Here is a 15,807-nt window from a genome sequence, read left to right as displayed (position 1 = left end):
ACAGAGAGCCGGGCTAATGTTTCAAAGCATTCAAAACAGATGATATAGGCCTCTCATGTGTTGATGGGAGCTCCGGCAGGGTAACGACCACCGGCAACCTCAAACTTGGCCAGTGTCGCGTCAATCTCTGCCAGCTCCCCGTCTGTAAACTCCACTGCTGCTGCTTTCGCGTTCTCGTTGACTCTATCCGCCGTTGTTGCGCCGGGGATGGGAATTACCATGGGCATGCCGGGCTTCTTGGAGATGGCGAGGGTCCAGCCGATGGCGAGCTGAGCGGGAGTGACACCCTTCTTGGCCGCCAGCTCCTCGACCTGCTTGACGAGCTTGAGGTTGATGTTGAAGTTTTCCGGCTGGAAGCGCGGCATGTGGCGGCGGAAGTCACCCTCGGGAAGGTCCTCGAACTTCTTGATCTCGCCGGTCAGCAGGCCACGGCCGATGGGTGAGTAGGCGATGAGCGGGATGTTGTGCTCCGCGCAGGCAGCGGCAATGCCGTTAGAGAGGACGTCGGTCGAAAAAAGGCTGAGCTCGACCTCGACGCCGACAATCTTGGCGTGCTTGACGGCCTCCTGGATCGTCGCGGCAGAGACCTCGGAGAGGCAGAGGCCGCCGACCTTGCCGGTATCAATGTACTCCTTCTGGATGACGCCGAACGTGACTTCGAGGGGCGTGTTGGCGTCGCGGCGCGCGCACTCGAAGATGTCGATCTTCTTACGGCCCTTGAGCTGGGTGATGATGTTATCCAAAGAGCGGCGGATGCCCTCCGGCGAGCCGTCTGGGTGCAGGTTCTGAACATTGACCCCGCCCTTCCAGCTGACGACGACCTTGTCAGCGTCTTCGGGGTACTTTGCAAAGTAGCGCTCGAGGAGCGTCATGCTATTGTACTCTGGCTTTCCATAGAATTCGCCCGCATTCCAGAAGTTGTTGCCATTCTGAAGGGCGGCACGCATGGCCTCGAAGGCTTGTTCCTCAGGAGCAGGCTTTGCGCGCCAGGTGAGGCCCATGAGACCGTGGCCGATGGGGCCAATTTCTTGTCCGTTGATTTGAACCATTGTGGTGGTGCTATGCGAGTGCTCGTTTCAAGTTACTTTGAGTGACTTATCGTGGCTGCGGGGTTATGGTGCAGTGTAAATGATGAGTTGTGCGGGTTGTTGTTGATTGAGAGGATTGAATCGGCGGGGGGCTTGAAGACGTTATATAGAAGCCTATGGAACGTCTCAGTGTGATATCACCAACTTGGGTTCTCACGGGAGCAAACTGGGCCGCTGTGGACAAATACCGAAGAGCAGCCTCAAATCATGACGATGGCGCGAGGTACATTCGTGCCGCCAGCGCCGTAGCTCCGCCGGCCGTGGGGGCGCCTGAGCAGTGCTGTCGTTCATTGGAGACGTTGGGGTGAACGCCCATCGGCTTTAGCTACAAAGCAAATCCTCCATTTCCGATCGGTCGGGATTGTCTCCAATTGAAGGCGAGACCTGGACTTAAGCTTCTTATCAGCGTTGATCACCCTGCATACCAGAGCCTAGAGTGTAGTATACACTGCCGGACGTAACCAACTCGTCAGATTCTTATTTCGTGCACCAGGCACGATGCTCTCGGTAGTCGCTGAGTTGCATTTCTCCGAAGTTGCCTACTTGCAGCATCCAGTGCAGCATCAAGTGATGCTGACAATGTACGCCGTCGCAGAGCTTTTCTTACGCAAGTGCCCAGCAACATTGTACACTACAACCCGCCTCGCCGGCTTTCACACATCCTTTGTCACGAAAATTCCGAGGCGATTAACACTCTACAAGATGTTGTATTGAACCCACGGAGAGCTACTGCATCTCTGAACCGAACAGACTTCTATTGATTCTACCGATGATGTTACATGGCTGAAGGACACGCATGTTAATGGCTGAGTGGACTCAGATGTCGACCAACTTTTCAACAGGAAGCTGGTGCTGCACCTGCTGAGCCTTCTTGGCTTGGAGAGCATTGCCGTTCGCCATCTTCCTTTTGCCACTCTCACTGGAAACGGGCACGGGGGACGCGTTCGCTCGAGCCCTCTCAACCCCAAGTCTCACAGAATGGATCTCTTCCGCCGTCTTGCGCTCCTCCTTGTCGTTCTTCATCTTGACCTTCTTTGACTGGCTCACAGTGCCAGTCGCAGAACCGCTGCCCGAAGCCGGCCCGGGACTCTTCTTCCCGCCGTTGCTGATGCTAGTAGCTGCAGCGGCCCCGGCAGCAGAGAAGATACGAACGTCAATGGTCCCCTCGACAGGCAGCCCGGCCGACTTGCGCCACCAGCCCGGCAGCTCGGTGAGGCCCACGTCACTGAGCCCCTCGAGCGTCACGGGCATCTGGTGCGTGTACCGGCAATCCGTACCGAAGCTGCACTGGCCTGTCTGACACCAGTGGCGGCACAGACTGCCGGCGGGCCGGGCGGGCTTCGACTTGTTGCCCTTATTGCTCTTCTTGCCGTTGTTGCTGCCGCTATTGTTTTTTGCGACCGCTTCGGCAGACAGAGCAACAGCCGGCGCTGAGGTCGAACGGTGAGCGAGGTGAGGAGCGAGTCGATGGGCAGAAGTAGCGGCAGCGACTTCGAGCATGCGTTGGGCAGTCTCAGCTGTCGACTTCTCCTTGGACCTGGTAGATTTGCCCTTGGAGACGCTTCGTCGCTTGTGATCGCTGCTGCTACTGCCGGAAGAGTTCTCTGCGCCAGAGAAGTCGTCCGTGGAGACGGATTCTGTGTCCTCGGCCCAGTCCAGGACGCGCCGGGGCGGCGGCGGCATCACCGGCGGAGGACCCTGGGCCCGGGATGGTTTCGAGGGATCTCCGACACGTGTGTCGGCCGTGGGTTTCGTGGTGACCTTAGATCTATATACACGGATGGTGAGTAATTTGAAATAGTTACGAGATGGTAGGAGCCTACGCCTTGGCCGGAGCTTCAATGCACTCTAGCATTGGCTCGCGAGTTTGCGCAACCGGCGATACAAAGTTCAACTGGAGGTCGCTCGGTGGCTTGGGGAACTCGCCGAGGTTGGACATGCCGACAGTTTCGCTGATTGTGAGCTCCTTTGGCAAGCCGATGATCTCGACATAGTCAGGTAGGAGGTCAATAGGGATGACGGGCACGAGAGAGTTACGGGTGCCGCCCTTGCGAATGATGAAGTGCTGCGGCCACGAAACGAACGGGCGCGCTTTCTCCGAGGAACTGGTCTCATTGTGTGGGTTATGCATAGACTGAGAAAGGCCTCTCTTGTCCTCGGACGGAGGTGCTGCGGCGGACGCCATGTGTTCGTGATGCGTTTTCGTGACGAGCCGAGAAACAAGGAAAAGGGGGGCCACGCTCGCGGGTTAAAACATTGCCCTTTCAAGACTTTTGAAGAGGAGGGGACGATGGGAAACGCCGACCTCTTATTTCTATCTCTCCGTTTGTCGATAGAGCCGTGGTAGATGCCGGGTATCTTGGTGTTGCCGCGGCACCATGCGTCTATTCCATGTTGTTTGCTTAGAGACACCAAACAAACAATACGCAGAGCAAGACGCATCAAGCAAGCCATGTGCAGCTTCCCGCCGCCACCCATATCTATGGGCTCCACCACTTGTATCCAGCCTGACTCTCGACCGTTGTTTTTACCTGTCTTCCACCCGGATCTTGACATCCAACCCGTCTACGCAGAAGCCTAATTGTCTAGGCCCATCCTTGAGCTCAACTTCCCTTTTGACCCATCTTCCGCCCTTGCACTCTTGCGCCGTGCCTGTTTCCTCCTCACCGCTCCTCGCAATTGCGCCAGCAGCATCCTCTTCGTCGCTGCTGTCATCCGCCTCCTCGTCTTCATCGAACCCAGCCACGGGGTCCCACTCGCCCGTCTCCCAAACCAAGCGCAGGCTGAGTGGATCCTTACCAAACAACCTGCCTGCAGTACCCTTGACGGCGTAGATGTCGGACGATTTTGGCAGGTGGGTAGTTTTGGTTTTGTTTGCAGTGGTGTGCGGATAATGAAAGTGAACCGTGATCAGGCGTGCCTCTAGATAGGAAGGGTTGATTTCGTCGCGGCGAATAACGTCAGGAGCGCCATAAATGGTGCAAAGCTCAGCGTATCGGGCGTGCTGTGCAAGGACCTCGGGCTCAGCGGCCTCGGGGACGGAGGCGAGCTGCTTTGCGATGCGTGAAAGATAGAACATTTCGGCGTTGGAGCGGTCTGAGGTCGAGATCGTGGTGAAGTTGAGGGCCTTGAGACAGCCCAGTCGGCCGATGGTGAGCATGTAGGCCTCATCGGTAGACTTTGTCTGATTGCCTCCGCCTTGGGTTTCGGGATCAGGGCGTTCGTAGATAGGGTTGTGGGCGAAGCGGAGAGCATTCAGACCCGGAAACGATGCCGGTAGGGCGTCAATAAAGGACCAGCTTGTTACAGCGTTGTAAGATACATCCAGATACTGCAGGCTCTCAGGGAAGACAGGGGCCGGAACGGACGTAGGAGAAATCGTAGATATGTTGTTGCCCTTGAGATGGAGATTACGCAGAGACGTCAGAGACGACAGGGCAGACAGGTCTGCGAGAGAAGTAAACTCGTTGAACTCCAGATCCAAAGTCGTTAAGGTGTCGCTGAGGTGACCGAACGGTACGGTCGGGAGCGTGGAGAGCTGGTTGAGACTGCAGCTCAACGATGACAAAGAGGGGAACTTGCGGGCGAGTCCAGACAGAGACCCCCAGTCTAACAACGTTTCCTCAAGCTCCAGGTCGTTGACCTTCACAAAGGCTTTGGTCTCGTCATCTTCGATGACTCGGAAGCGATTGCCACTGCGCAAAGATTAGCCGCCATCGTAGATGAAGAAAGGGTAGGTAACGCACTTGAGTCTCAGACTCCTCAGATCTTCCAGCTCTCGACAGATACGGACGACTTGTCGGAACTCTTCGAACAAATTTCTGCTCAAATCGAGCTCCGTGACCAGCGGACTCGTTTCTTTGACGCTCTTATCCACAGGTGCCACGTCAATGGCAATCCGCGTCCCATCGAGAATCACGATAGTGAGGTCCTCAACGCGCGCGAGCTGGCGACGAATCTTGTCGAAGCCGACCTCTTCTGCCGGCTTCTTCCCGAAAAAGACGATCTGGATCTCGGGCTCGCGCTCCGCCGCCTGCTCAGAGGCATATTTGCCGTTCAGAGCTGCCACGAAACTCTGCGGCGCGTCAGCGGGGCGGGTCGGGCGCACAAATGAAGCGGCGGTGGGAGATTTTGAGAGGCCTGGCACAACGATTAGAGACTCGGAGATTCCAGATACAAGCGTCCAGGGCGGGTACATGTGAAATATCTGACGTCCTTATGCTGGCCGTCATGCTTTCCTCGTCCCGTGTCATCCCATTCTACGCCGAGCCAGGTGCCTGACGTGCCGGCGACGGCGCCGACGTAGCGAACTGTGCAAAGCGCACCATCGTAAGACAGCCGTTGACCGATGTGGTTTTCAGGTGCCATTTTGTCGAATACGGCGAGCTTTTGTCACCGTAGGTAGTGACTACTGTCGAGGCACATTATCTAGGTCCTGGTTCTGCAGCTGTAGCGTTAAGGAAATATGTTCAATTTAGTGGAGGTGACCTGGTGTCGTCGCTGAACACCACAATTGTTAGTGGGTTACATACACCACAGTCGACGGCATCAGGAGCAGTCCAAACATCGTCGTTCGATTCATATTTAACAGGAAGAAATATGCTACATTTCGCCAGATTGATATTTTAACTTCAAATGTCACACATTGTCACTCATACAACTAGTAATTACAGCTTCGACTTGAGAGGCTCCACAACCTTGATCAAGGCGCGTCCGTTGCTCAGAACAATCTTGCCTCCCTCAACCTTGGTCTGGAAGCGGATCTCCTCAAAGCCGTCCTTGACCTCCCCAGTCCGCCAAGCATCCGTCACAAGCTTGTCGCCGGGCATGACGGGGGCGGCGAATCTCGCCTGGTACTCCTTGATGTTGGCAGGGTTGCTGCCGCCGAATGCCTCAAGCAGGCCGTGGGCCGTAGAGTTCCACGAGTACAGGCCGTGCATGATGGCACCGGGGAAGCCCATCTTCTTTCCGGGCTCGGGAGTTGCGTGGAGGGGGTTGTAGTCGCCGTTCAGTCGGTACAGCAGGGCCGACTGCTTGTTCGTTTGGTGCTCGAAAGTGACGTCGGGCTTCTTGTCCTTGGGCGGGGGGAAGTTCTCGGTCGCGGGGCCCTTGGGGCCGCCCCAGTTGCCCTGGGCGACGTAAAAACTGCTAGTAATGACGCTGGCATAGACCTCGTTGGATTCAGCGTCGACGAGGTCGGTCTGGGTCTCTACGACGGATCCGGGGCGGCCCTTGTCGTAAACGCCGAGGACCTTGGTTCGGACTTCGAACTTCTTGCCCTCCGAGCTTGTGGGGAGGGACTTGTGAAGCACAAGTTTGCGCTGGCCGTCGACAACGCGCCGGGGGTCGAAAGAGGGAACATTAGGGATCTGAACGGACTTCTGGGCGGCGTAGAAGTCAATCACATCCTGGGCATTGCCCTTGAAAGCTAGCGGGTTGTCAGTCGCGGAAGGGTTCGTATGCGCCGCGTGGTGGCCTACAGAGGATAATGGGATAGGTCGGGAAGACGGCGAAGTTCGGGTGAAGTTCCTGTAGATCAAAGGTTAGCCAACAGTTTGTGACAAGCAAATGAGCAGAAGAGGACTTGCATAGAGGAAGTGCAGCTCCTGATCGGTGCAGCCGACGGTGTTCGCGAAGAGCAAGACATCACGCTTCACCCAGGAAACCTCCTGGCGAGGATACTCGAAACCGACACCGGGACCGCTCATGTTGATTATGGAATGGAAATGTCGAAGATATTTCTCAGAGAAAGCGGTCAGAATGGGAGATCAATTGGTAAACAAGGGCTAAGGAGTTTTCTTGTCGAGTCGCGCTTCGGCCGAGCTTGGGGGGACTTTCTGGCGGTTTTAACTGGCGCTGGGTAAGCTTCCCTCGGCGCAGCTCTGGTCAGCTAACCGCAGCGCTCCAGTGGCAATGAAACGTCCCTGGCTAGATGAGTTGCCAATGCCGAGGTCCAAATGTGGGGGTGGAGTTGCGCCATGCTTGTAACCCCGGATCTTGACTTCGGGATCTTGGACGGCTCAGTGGCTCTGTTGTTCCAGGAGAGGCTTAGTTTGCAAACCCCATCTAGATCTCGTATCACTAATCTGGACAGACATCGTAAGTATCAGCAGCATATGAGAAAGGTGCCCTTGGAAGTTGGGGTTGGCCCAGAGTGTCAGGGACTAGACCTCTGCAGCTCAGGGTCGGAGGTCGGTACCTACCAGCACCGACGTCCCGTCATAGCTCCCTCGGTCTACCTTCCCGGGCTAAGAGCGACGTCCTCCCTCTAAACACCTAAGCTAGGTATTTATGTCCAGACACCTTCATATAGGCCATCTTCAACTCTGCGACTCAGTATCTCGTGACCATACAATCAGGTCAGTTCGAAGATCAAAGAGCAATTGCTCCGGGGTTGACATACACTAGCTTTTCAGCATATGGTGGGCCTTGGCTGGAATCTGAGGATGGCGGCTTCGGCGGCTGCTGTATTTAATTTTATCAATACCTACCCTAACGTTTGTATACCACAACGAATGTGTCTGACAGGAAGCGTGGCATATGTTTAAGAAGTCTACCTTTTGTCAATCACGTACATGAGCAGTGAGAATGCACTGATGGCAGCAGACAAAAGAAAGAATAGTGCACAAGTGAGAAGACACCAATATCACAATGACATCTAATGGGGTTGCCATCAAGGAAGTTTTTGTCCTCCTGCAATGACCACTTTCAGCTACCACTCACATCAGCCTTGAGGTCGCGCTTTCCTCATTGTTGCCACCCTAGGTAGGCTCTTGCCTTGGTAAGTAGGTGCACCAGTCTTTCTCCAAGCAGCCTGCCTGCCTGCCTTCTCTTTTCTCCATTCTCCTCCTTTCCTCTCACTTCCCTCACCAACCAACCATCCATCTTCAAGTCTCCCAAGACCTACTTGACTCTTCACTTTTCTTTCCTTCCCATTGAAGTATTCACCATTTCTCGCACTACTCGTCGCAGCAGCACCCATCCTTACCACAGTCATCGCGACAACGCGGACCACGAATGATGGCGCCCTCCGGATCTGACCAGCTCTCGAAGCCATTCACCAAAGACGAGCGTAAAATTCTCCGCAGAGAGCTTAGGCATCTGGTCAAGAAGAATGCGACTACGCGTAAGAAGTTGGAGAAGGGTATCGAGGATATGAAGTCGTTCCATCCCGACGAGCAGCAGTTGCAGCAAGAGAGTCTGGCCGACATTTCACGCCGCATGAGAAATAAAGTCGAGAAATTCAGATTTCGTCAAAAGGGCGTATTGGCCAACAGAGAGCAGCTCTACAGATCGGATCCCTCTTCCGCCCGGGCTAGGGACATCGACTTTATGAAGGATATGCTCGCAAACCTGGACGAGGGTATCGCATCCGCGAAGTCATCGAAGAGGAAGTCTCCCGAAGAAAGCAACGAGAAATCCGGTTTGGAATGGGACTCAGACTCAACCTCGGACTCGGACAACATGGTCGATGATGCCGACAACCACAGCGCTGTTGAGCGTGACCTAGGCACCCCCACCAAAAAGGTTCCTAGAACCGTTGCTTCGAGGACCGTGAGCATCTCATCCTAGGAAGGTGAGACTGCCGCGAAGTCTACCGATGCCGACGACAAGACCAACAGTGGCGTCAAGGATCAGAATGACGAAGACAAGAAGCAGAAGAAGAAGCGCAAGAAGTCCAAGTCTTTCTCCGCCGAAGATGCCGAGCTGCCGCAGGCACAGGACTCTGCCGACATTGTCCGCAAGGCAAAGAAGCACAAGCGATCAAAGTCGTTCTCCGTCCAAGAATTTGGTACGCTGAGGGATTCCAATATATCGCCAGGAGACGACTTGACCAACGCAGCGTCCGACAAGAAGAAAGTCAAGAAGTCAAAATCTCTTCTCGTCGATAAGATCAGCAAGGAGACCAAGAACACACGGGAGCAACTTGAGCCCACGTCGCCACAGGGTACCTTTGATGAGAAGAAGGTTTCGACTACTGTTCTCGAAACTGCGAACGCCGCTGAAAAGGGTGACGAAGATGGTGCTCTGAACGATTTTGAGATTGTGGAGGTTCCCACCAGCAGCAACATTGCTGCTCTCAACGACAAGAAGCAGAAGAGGAAGAGGAAGAACAAGAAGAGATCTCATCCGGTCGATAACGATGGTGGTACCCCCGCCCCGGGGATCGAGGATACTGCAGTCGTCTCTGGTCAGATCACTGCGGCTCCGCCCAAGCAAACACCAAAGGGTCCAACTCGCATCGACCCTCCTGCAGCTCCTGCTATCTTTAGCGATCTTCATCCCCGTTACAACCCATTCTCGGGATTTCAGAAGACATACAGCACCCAGAAGGCCGAGCCTATCTTCACACCCCCAGAGAAGCCCTCGGCCAAGCCGTCTTCGTCTTCGGCTGTGGAGAGTGGCCAGACTTGGGTTCTCGACACTGTCGGCTCTCGAAAGAAAAGCAATAGTGTGACGATGAAGATTGGCAAGGTCGAGACACCCCACCAGACGGATCAGGAATCCCCTACACCTCCATCCACAAGGGAGAAGAAGAAGAGGGGTAAACCCAAGAAGGCCAAGGGCCCTGCAACTACTGCTGCAAAGCCCAGTGCGTCTGTTTCATCTGTCCACGCATCTGGTGATCTCGTTCAGTCTCTTCATCCCGGCTCTCATGGCAAGTTGGCACAGCTAGCCGCAGCTACAGGACCTGCCCAGCGCTCGCCAGAGTTGCAGAAGAAGCTTGCCGAGGACAGGAAGATGATTGCGAAGGAGCGAGATGCTTGGAAGAAGATTATGAAGTTCTGATTTGCATCGTGCGGGTTTCCTTGCAGGAAAACCTCGATGGGCTCTGCAGGCTTGACCCGTTAATACCTTGTATGATAGTTGAATTTGCTCGACAACGGAAGTGGCAGAAAGGATTGAGGAGATGGCAACGGCCGGGCTTTACTTTCTCGATAGATTAAGACGCAGACGAATCAACATACAAATAGCCACACCTGCATCGAACCCTGCTCTTCTGCTGTCATTGCTTCGCACATCATGACAGAGGATTATGCGACTCATCACGCCCGGCGACGCTATCACAAGAATGGTAATTTGTCATCGAAGAAGGCCTCGGAGCATTGGTTGGCGGTGTTTGGGCGTCAAATCACAACGAGTGCCACCGGTCGACAGATAGAAAATGTCATTCAGAGGACTAAGCCGCTCCGGGGGCCATAGTCATGTTCAAGTTATAAAGAGTGTAGATCCTTCCACAAAACCGTAAACCATAAACCAGTCTGTGCATTCCTTGCAAAGTCTCGGACAGCCGTCTAGTACCTGCCCTTAGCACGGTCACACTCCTCCAAGAAACGATAGATGCCTTCCAAGCCATCATACTCGTCATGCTCACTCGTCTTTGGGGTAGGTGACATGCTTCCATAGCCCTCAGGGTCCGACATCCAGGGGCCCTCCTCCATCTCAATGAACGCCTCTTCCAAGTCCACATCCAGACCGGAAAGCGAGCGGAGAGAACCACCTGGAGATGTGAGGGTTTTGGCGTCCTCGCAGTCGGGGGCGAAGGGGAAGCGGAGAGCCATAGGCACGCCGGTCTCGACGTCGAAATCAGCGTCCTGACCGACAACACCGCGCTGAACGCCATAATCGTCGCAGAGTCGTTCCACGGTATCCGCGTCGACGCCAGGGAATCGCACTCGTAACACACTTCCCTTTTCCATTGTCACCGGCAAGTCACCCAACAATGCAATTCGCTTCAAGTCGGCGAAAATGATGGCCAGGTCCTTGACGGCACGGGCGAAGTCAACGGAGAGGACATCGAGGAAGCCCTCCTCGCCGAGAGAGGCAGCGGGGGCAGCGGCGCCGGCGGAGGTGAAGCCCGCAGCAGCGGCAGCGGCAAGGGGGCTAAGAGCGGTGATGGTAGGGTTGAGCTTGAAATCGACAAAAGCGCCAGGGTTGCTGCGGGCAGCACCCATCATGTTGACGTAGGCAGCCTGCTCGAGCTCCGAGACGGCACGGTAGCACATCTCGCCGCGGGCGTTGAGGCCGTCGTAGCGTGCCTTCTTGCCCGAAAGGCAAAAGGCCCGCATGGCGACGGAGACGTTGTGGATCACCTGCGCCGGGGCGGCGGGGGTATGGGAGAAGTAGCGGGCTCCACCGCCAGTGCTGTAGCCGCCCTGGGTACGCGGGATGGCGCCGCCGGTGAGGTTCGGTCGGAGGGTGCTCGCGAAGGGGGCACGTCCTGTCATCTGTCCCACGCGGCGCGAGGTGTTTGAGCTCGGGAACGAAGCTCGGTTGAAGCGTGCGGCGTTACCGCTGCCTCCGGCGGTGGAGATCCATCGGCGGACGGTGTTGTTCACGTTCTGGGTCGCTGTCGAGTACCAGCGTCCGGCACGCTTCTGTCTGAGGAGGGCGGCAGGATGGATGGGTTGGCGGCCGGTCGGCGTGGTGCGGATGGGAATGTGTGCGAGCTCGCCCTGGGCGGGACGGGCGGCGGCGTTGGCGAGTTTGGTTCTTAGCATCTTGGTCGCTTTGGTGACGTTTGTGACGCCGAGTCGGAGGAAGCGTAGGGCTGTTGGAGCCCATATCTTCCCCGCGACGCCAGACATCTTTGCGGGTGGTTGTGAGTCCTGGGCTCACACGGCCTTTTGGGGGAAAGGACGTTCAGTATCAGGATCGATAACCGAAGCTTGTCTGTGTAGCTGTAAAAGGAGTAATAGCTCGGGGACGGCGGGTGTTCGCGGGGAGTTATACCTGCGCAGTATTGGGTGGCGGTGCGCCCCCCGGGAGTCTTCGCCACCTCGTTGATCGCGGAGATAGTCGGGCGCACAGCCACAGATCCTGAGGGGTTCCGTGCTAGACCCAACCGGGTTAGCTGCATCGTCGCCGACCCGACCCCCACTTCTTTTTTTTCCTCGCGCCTTTAAATTTTCCAGCAAGCTGCTGCAGTCTTCACCCTCTTCTCCTTCTTCTCATCAGGTCAACAATTTTTTGGCCTTCTGCCTGCCCGCCGCAACGTCGCGCCAGCGCGCGAGGGCAGGCAGCTGGAATCAATGGGTAAGCTTCTTTTCCTCTTCGAGCTCCTTGCAGCACCTCCTGTTTGCGAAGATGATCTTTCATCGAACAATCCAAATCAGACTACCACATGGTGTTTTATTATCTCTAGAATTACACTGAGCAAAATTTTGCAGAGCATCGATTCTTGCGCTAGTGTCGCGTGGACCGAAGGCTAACGCGTCGCAGAATTTTCCAGACTCCAGATTGCTTCAAATTGGAAGCTGTTGCCGTTCTCGAATTTTCTTCAAAAGGTATGCTCGCAGCTCTCAACTTTTCCTGTCGTCCTCGACACCTCCCTCTCATGTGATGAACACTTCGTACACCATAGGGATTCCTCATGCAGAATACATAATGTTGAATCCGGTGCAATAGTTTCAGCCTTGTCTGATCTAGAGCCAAACACCTCACTGTTTCACTCGCATCTTCCAGATGGCACTCGTCGCTAACTCACTCTGGACAGGTAAATACAGAAACTACTTCAATGTTTTGACGCTTCGTCCGTGTCCCTCTCCCGCACCGTCCCACGCATGAGGAAGATTTGAACGAACGGGCGGACATAAACGAACCTCGGCGCCCCTCGCCAGAAACAAACAGGTCGTACAAAACCTGTGGTGTTGGGTGTCGGGGCTTCTTGTTGATATCACTCGTCACCTGATTGTGGTCAACGGCTTGTCGCTTTTTTTTGGAGAGGCATCGGACTTGCGTCGTTTCTGGTCATGACAGATGTGCTGACTGGACCAACGCAGGTAAATATTCATGCTTGGTTTTTCTTGCCCATGTTCCTAGTTCGCAGCTTGCGTTGCTTCGCTCTCAATATTATGATGAGTTGTCAAGTATTCACACTGTTTGACTGGCTTCACTTCGGTGTTTGCTGGACATGAACACAATTCACACTTTCTGATACTATTGAGGTATTTCCACACCGCATGAACGATTCGACGTGCCATTCGCTAACTCGTCGCAGCTCAGCTACTTGGTGTCTGCTTCACATCTGCTTAGGCCGTTGCTAATCCGCAACGCAGGTAGGACGCAGTTTTTTCGTCACTTGCTACAACATGTTACCCCAATGGTAGGTCCATACATCTTTTTCACGTCTCGCATGCCACCCCCCCTCTCAATGATGACCAAACATTAGCTCTAGTACTGAGTTCATCATGACGAAAAACTTACCAATCACCTTGGAGAACTGATTTGAGAAACATCATTTGCAACTTTTTATGCATTTTGTTACCAAGACAAGAAGCTGACTTGGCAGCCCAGGACTTCTACGAGATCTCTATGATCGCGTCCATAGTTTTACTTGAATAAACATGTTTCAACCATGCACAAATGCCTGCCTCGCTACATCCTGCGGAGACTATTCATCTGCCTTTATGTCTACCGTGCCCCTTTGCGCCAATGCCTCGTAAAATGCAGCTCCTGCGTACCTAATGCTTGAGCTGCAGCCGCGAGTTCATCCCAACAATACATCTGATCAAATCCCAGTCGCCATGCGCTCCAACCCAATCTGTGACGATGATGCCAGTTGCGGCGTCGCCAATGTTGAGCTGATTGGGCCCCTTGCCCTGCTCACCGTGACACATGCACAGGTACTCAATGACAGACGGGTTCACCTTGGCCGCGATACGTTCTGGCCAGCAGGTGGCATTGAAGAAGTTGCTCGCGCTCAGGAAGTTGACGAAAAAGGGCAGCGACGGGGCGTCGGCGTTGAAGTCTGGCATGCCGGGGAGGTGGAAGAACTGCTCGGCGGCGCGTTCCAGCTGGCCGCGCGAGAAGTCAATCTTCTTCTCAATGTTGGTAGACTGGTCGATCTCGTAAAAGTCCTGGACGCGGATGAGCCCGCCGCCCACGGTGCCGTCCTCGCAGTTGTCGGGCCAGTTCTGCGCATCGATGCCCCAGCCCCTGCCGTCGTGTTCCCCACGCAGGGACTCGTCGATGCCGAAGCGGCGGATAAGCACGATGCGCCCGCGACAATCGCCGAGGCGGGGGATGCGCGGCTCGACGAACCAGCGGTGGGCGTCACGGCCGACGTAGCGGTCGCGAAGGTAGCGGCTCAGGTGCTCGTCGGTGCCCTTGCCGGTGCCTTCGCGCTTTACAGACATGAGGACGGTCTCAGAGGGGTTGGCGTCGAGGTAGGCATAGATGTCGGAGAGCATGTCGGCGAAGTACTTGTTGCCCGTCAGAGAGATGGGGAAGACGGAGTGGACGAGGGCCAGGTCGTCGTTATCTTGGCTGGCTGAGACGCGGATGTCGAGGAAGCGCACGCCGTTGTCGAGTTGCTCGCGGACGCTGACAGCCTGGCATCGCACCGAGGGGAGAGCCGTGTGACATGTGGGAGAGTTGTGCGTGCCGGGAATGGAGAGGAGTGGAAGGGGATAGTGGTCCTGGAGCTCACGCATCCAGACGTTGAGGTTGGCAGAGGACATGATGGCGAGGAATGCGCCGGAGGACACATAGACGGCCGTGAGCTCGAGAGGCGCATCGTCGAGCTTCTTCATGACGGATGAGCGGTTGGATGGGCTCGGGGCGTCGATCTCATAACGGTGGCCTTCGATTTCGAACTGCAGACGGATGACCTCCTTGCCGCCGGGTTCTGGGGCGTTGATTCCCGTGTCGTTGATGGTGAAGGGATCGACATGGACATCTACATCCTCGGTGGTATGCGACTCGCCCTTTACGACGGTCTCTCTCGTAGTGAAGGTTGTCGCATTGAAGAACGAGCCAATGGTGCCAATGGTGTTGCCCAAGACATCTCCGGTGCGAACCTTCTCACCCTCGAAGCGCTCAACACGCTTGAGGGTAACGGGCAGAGAGGTCAGGTTGCGGATAGTGAGAGGCGCCATGTCGAAGGGGATTCCGTTGGAGGAGGGGGAGGGGAAGGGAAGTGAGAGGCAGAACCCCATGATGGAGGATTTTCACGGGGTTTAGAGCCCCCCGGCCAGCTTCGAGTACGCGTGTGATACGGGGTTCAGGGCGTCGAGGGCGTTCTTGGGCGCCGTTACATGCATGTAAACTGGGTCTCCCTTCTGCTGGGCTGACCTGCAAAGGGCCAAGGGACCAGCGAGAGGGTCGCGCTGCGTATGGTGCGCGTTGTGACTTGTATGGGAGGTCGAGGGTGGTAGGTGGGATGCAACTTGTCTTGACGCAAGTTCAGCTTGGCTGGGCTCAGCACGGCAGAGTCCAAGGAAGTCAAGCCGGCAGCGGCTTTCCTAGCGCAACTGAGGTTGCAGCACCGCGATACGGCCCCCGCCTAGCGCAGCTCGTTTTGTGTAGAGCTGGCCATTCGGGCCCTGAAACTAGCCGTGATTCGACAGCGGTGCCAGACCAAAGCCGCACTGAGGAATTGGCGCCGCCCATTGGGCTGTGGGGAGTTGTCAACTGGAGCTGAGCTTGAGATGGGGGACAGCCCTGGCTTGAGCGGACCTGGAGCAGGGATGGACCGCGCGACGACCGTTTGAGGCTGACGGCCGACAGTTCGGACCGACTGGCGACTTGCAACTCAAAGAAGGGGATGAACTTGATGAAGGGCAGGAGTGCGTGTTGAGGCGTTGTTCTAGAGATGTTTAGGTCAAGATTCATGTCGGCCTTGAGTCGTCAAAGTCAAAAGAAGGGATGATTTAGCCGATTCAAGCTCCCGCCCATTAGTGTTGCATAGGCTACAGATTACAGCGGGCCTGATGGC

The 15,807-nt window shown here is 55.6% G+C and overlaps 7 protein-coding genes across 7 annotated transcripts; 1 reads left to right on the top strand and 6 right to left on the bottom strand.

Annotated features, from left to right (window-relative positions):
• Positions 1–53: 53 nt before the first annotated feature.
• On the bottom strand, positions 54–1,049 carry plr1-0 (Pyridoxal reductase; the record flags this gene model as incomplete). The annotated part of the gene is made up of 1 exon (XM_032036618.1): positions 54–1,049. The coding sequence occupies one exon, from the start codon at positions 1,047–1,049 to the stop codon at positions 54–56; it is 996 nt and encodes a 331-aa protein (XP_031892389.1).
• Positions 1,050–1,904: 855 nt separating this feature from the next.
• On the bottom strand, positions 1,905–3,273 carry CGGC5_v013660 (uncharacterized protein; the record flags this gene model as incomplete). The annotated part of the gene is made up of 2 exons (XM_066152956.1): positions 1,905–2,856; positions 2,912–3,273. 2 exons carry the CDS (start codon positions 3,271–3,273, stop codon positions 1,905–1,907), a joined length of 1,314 nt encoding a protein of 437 aa, XP_066007578.1.
• A 342-nt stretch (positions 3,274–3,615) lies between these two features.
• On the bottom strand, positions 3,616–5,456 carry TBCE (Tubulin-specific chaperone E; the record flags this gene model as incomplete). The annotated part of the gene is made up of 3 exons (XM_032036607.2): positions 3,616–4,783; positions 4,835–5,228; positions 5,285–5,456. 3 exons carry the CDS (start codon positions 5,454–5,456, stop codon positions 3,616–3,618), a joined length of 1,734 nt encoding a protein of 577 aa, XP_031892388.2.
• A 299-nt stretch (positions 5,457–5,755) lies between these two features.
• On the bottom strand, positions 5,756–6,678 carry CGGC5_v013658 (putative dehydratase NIT22; the record flags this gene model as incomplete). The annotated part of the gene is made up of 3 exons (XM_066152955.1): positions 5,756–6,516; positions 6,569–6,617; positions 6,673–6,678. 3 exons carry the CDS (start codon positions 6,676–6,678, stop codon positions 5,756–5,758), a joined length of 816 nt encoding a protein of 271 aa, XP_066007711.1.
• A 1,430-nt stretch (positions 6,679–8,108) lies between these two features.
• Positions 8,109–9,878, top strand: CGGC5_v013657 (uncharacterized protein; the record flags this gene model as incomplete). The annotated part of the gene is made up of 1 exon (XM_032036582.1): positions 9,549–9,878. One exon carries the CDS (start codon positions 9,549–9,551, stop codon positions 9,876–9,878), a length of 330 nt encoding a protein of 109 aa, XP_031892320.1.
• A 506-nt stretch (positions 9,879–10,384) lies between these two features.
• Positions 10,385–11,677, bottom strand: CGGC5_v013656 (uncharacterized protein; the record flags this gene model as incomplete). The annotated part of the gene is made up of 1 exon (XM_032036571.1): positions 10,385–11,677. The coding sequence occupies one exon, from the start codon at positions 11,675–11,677 to the stop codon at positions 10,385–10,387; it is 1,293 nt and encodes a 430-aa protein (XP_031892319.1).
• Positions 11,678–13,552: 1,875 nt separating this feature from the next.
• Positions 13,553–15,028, bottom strand: PLC (1-phosphatidylinositol phosphodiesterase; the record flags this gene model as incomplete). Its single annotated transcript, XM_032036549.1, has 1 exon — positions 13,553–15,028. The coding sequence occupies one exon, from the start codon at positions 15,026–15,028 to the stop codon at positions 13,553–13,555; it is 1,476 nt and encodes a 491-aa protein (XP_031892322.1).
• Between the last annotated feature and the right edge of the window lie 779 nt (positions 15,029–15,807).

Source organism: Colletotrichum fructicola, assembly GCF_000319635.2.
Source record: "Colletotrichum fructicola Nara gc5 chromosome Unknown KSG_Nara_v1_contig08, whole genome shotgun sequence".
NCBI classification, from domain to species: domain Eukaryota; kingdom Fungi; phylum Ascomycota; class Sordariomycetes; order Glomerellales; family Glomerellaceae; genus Colletotrichum; species Colletotrichum fructicola.
Note: the sequence above shows the minus strand (reverse complement) of the source record. Positions and strands in the feature narration are given on the sequence as shown.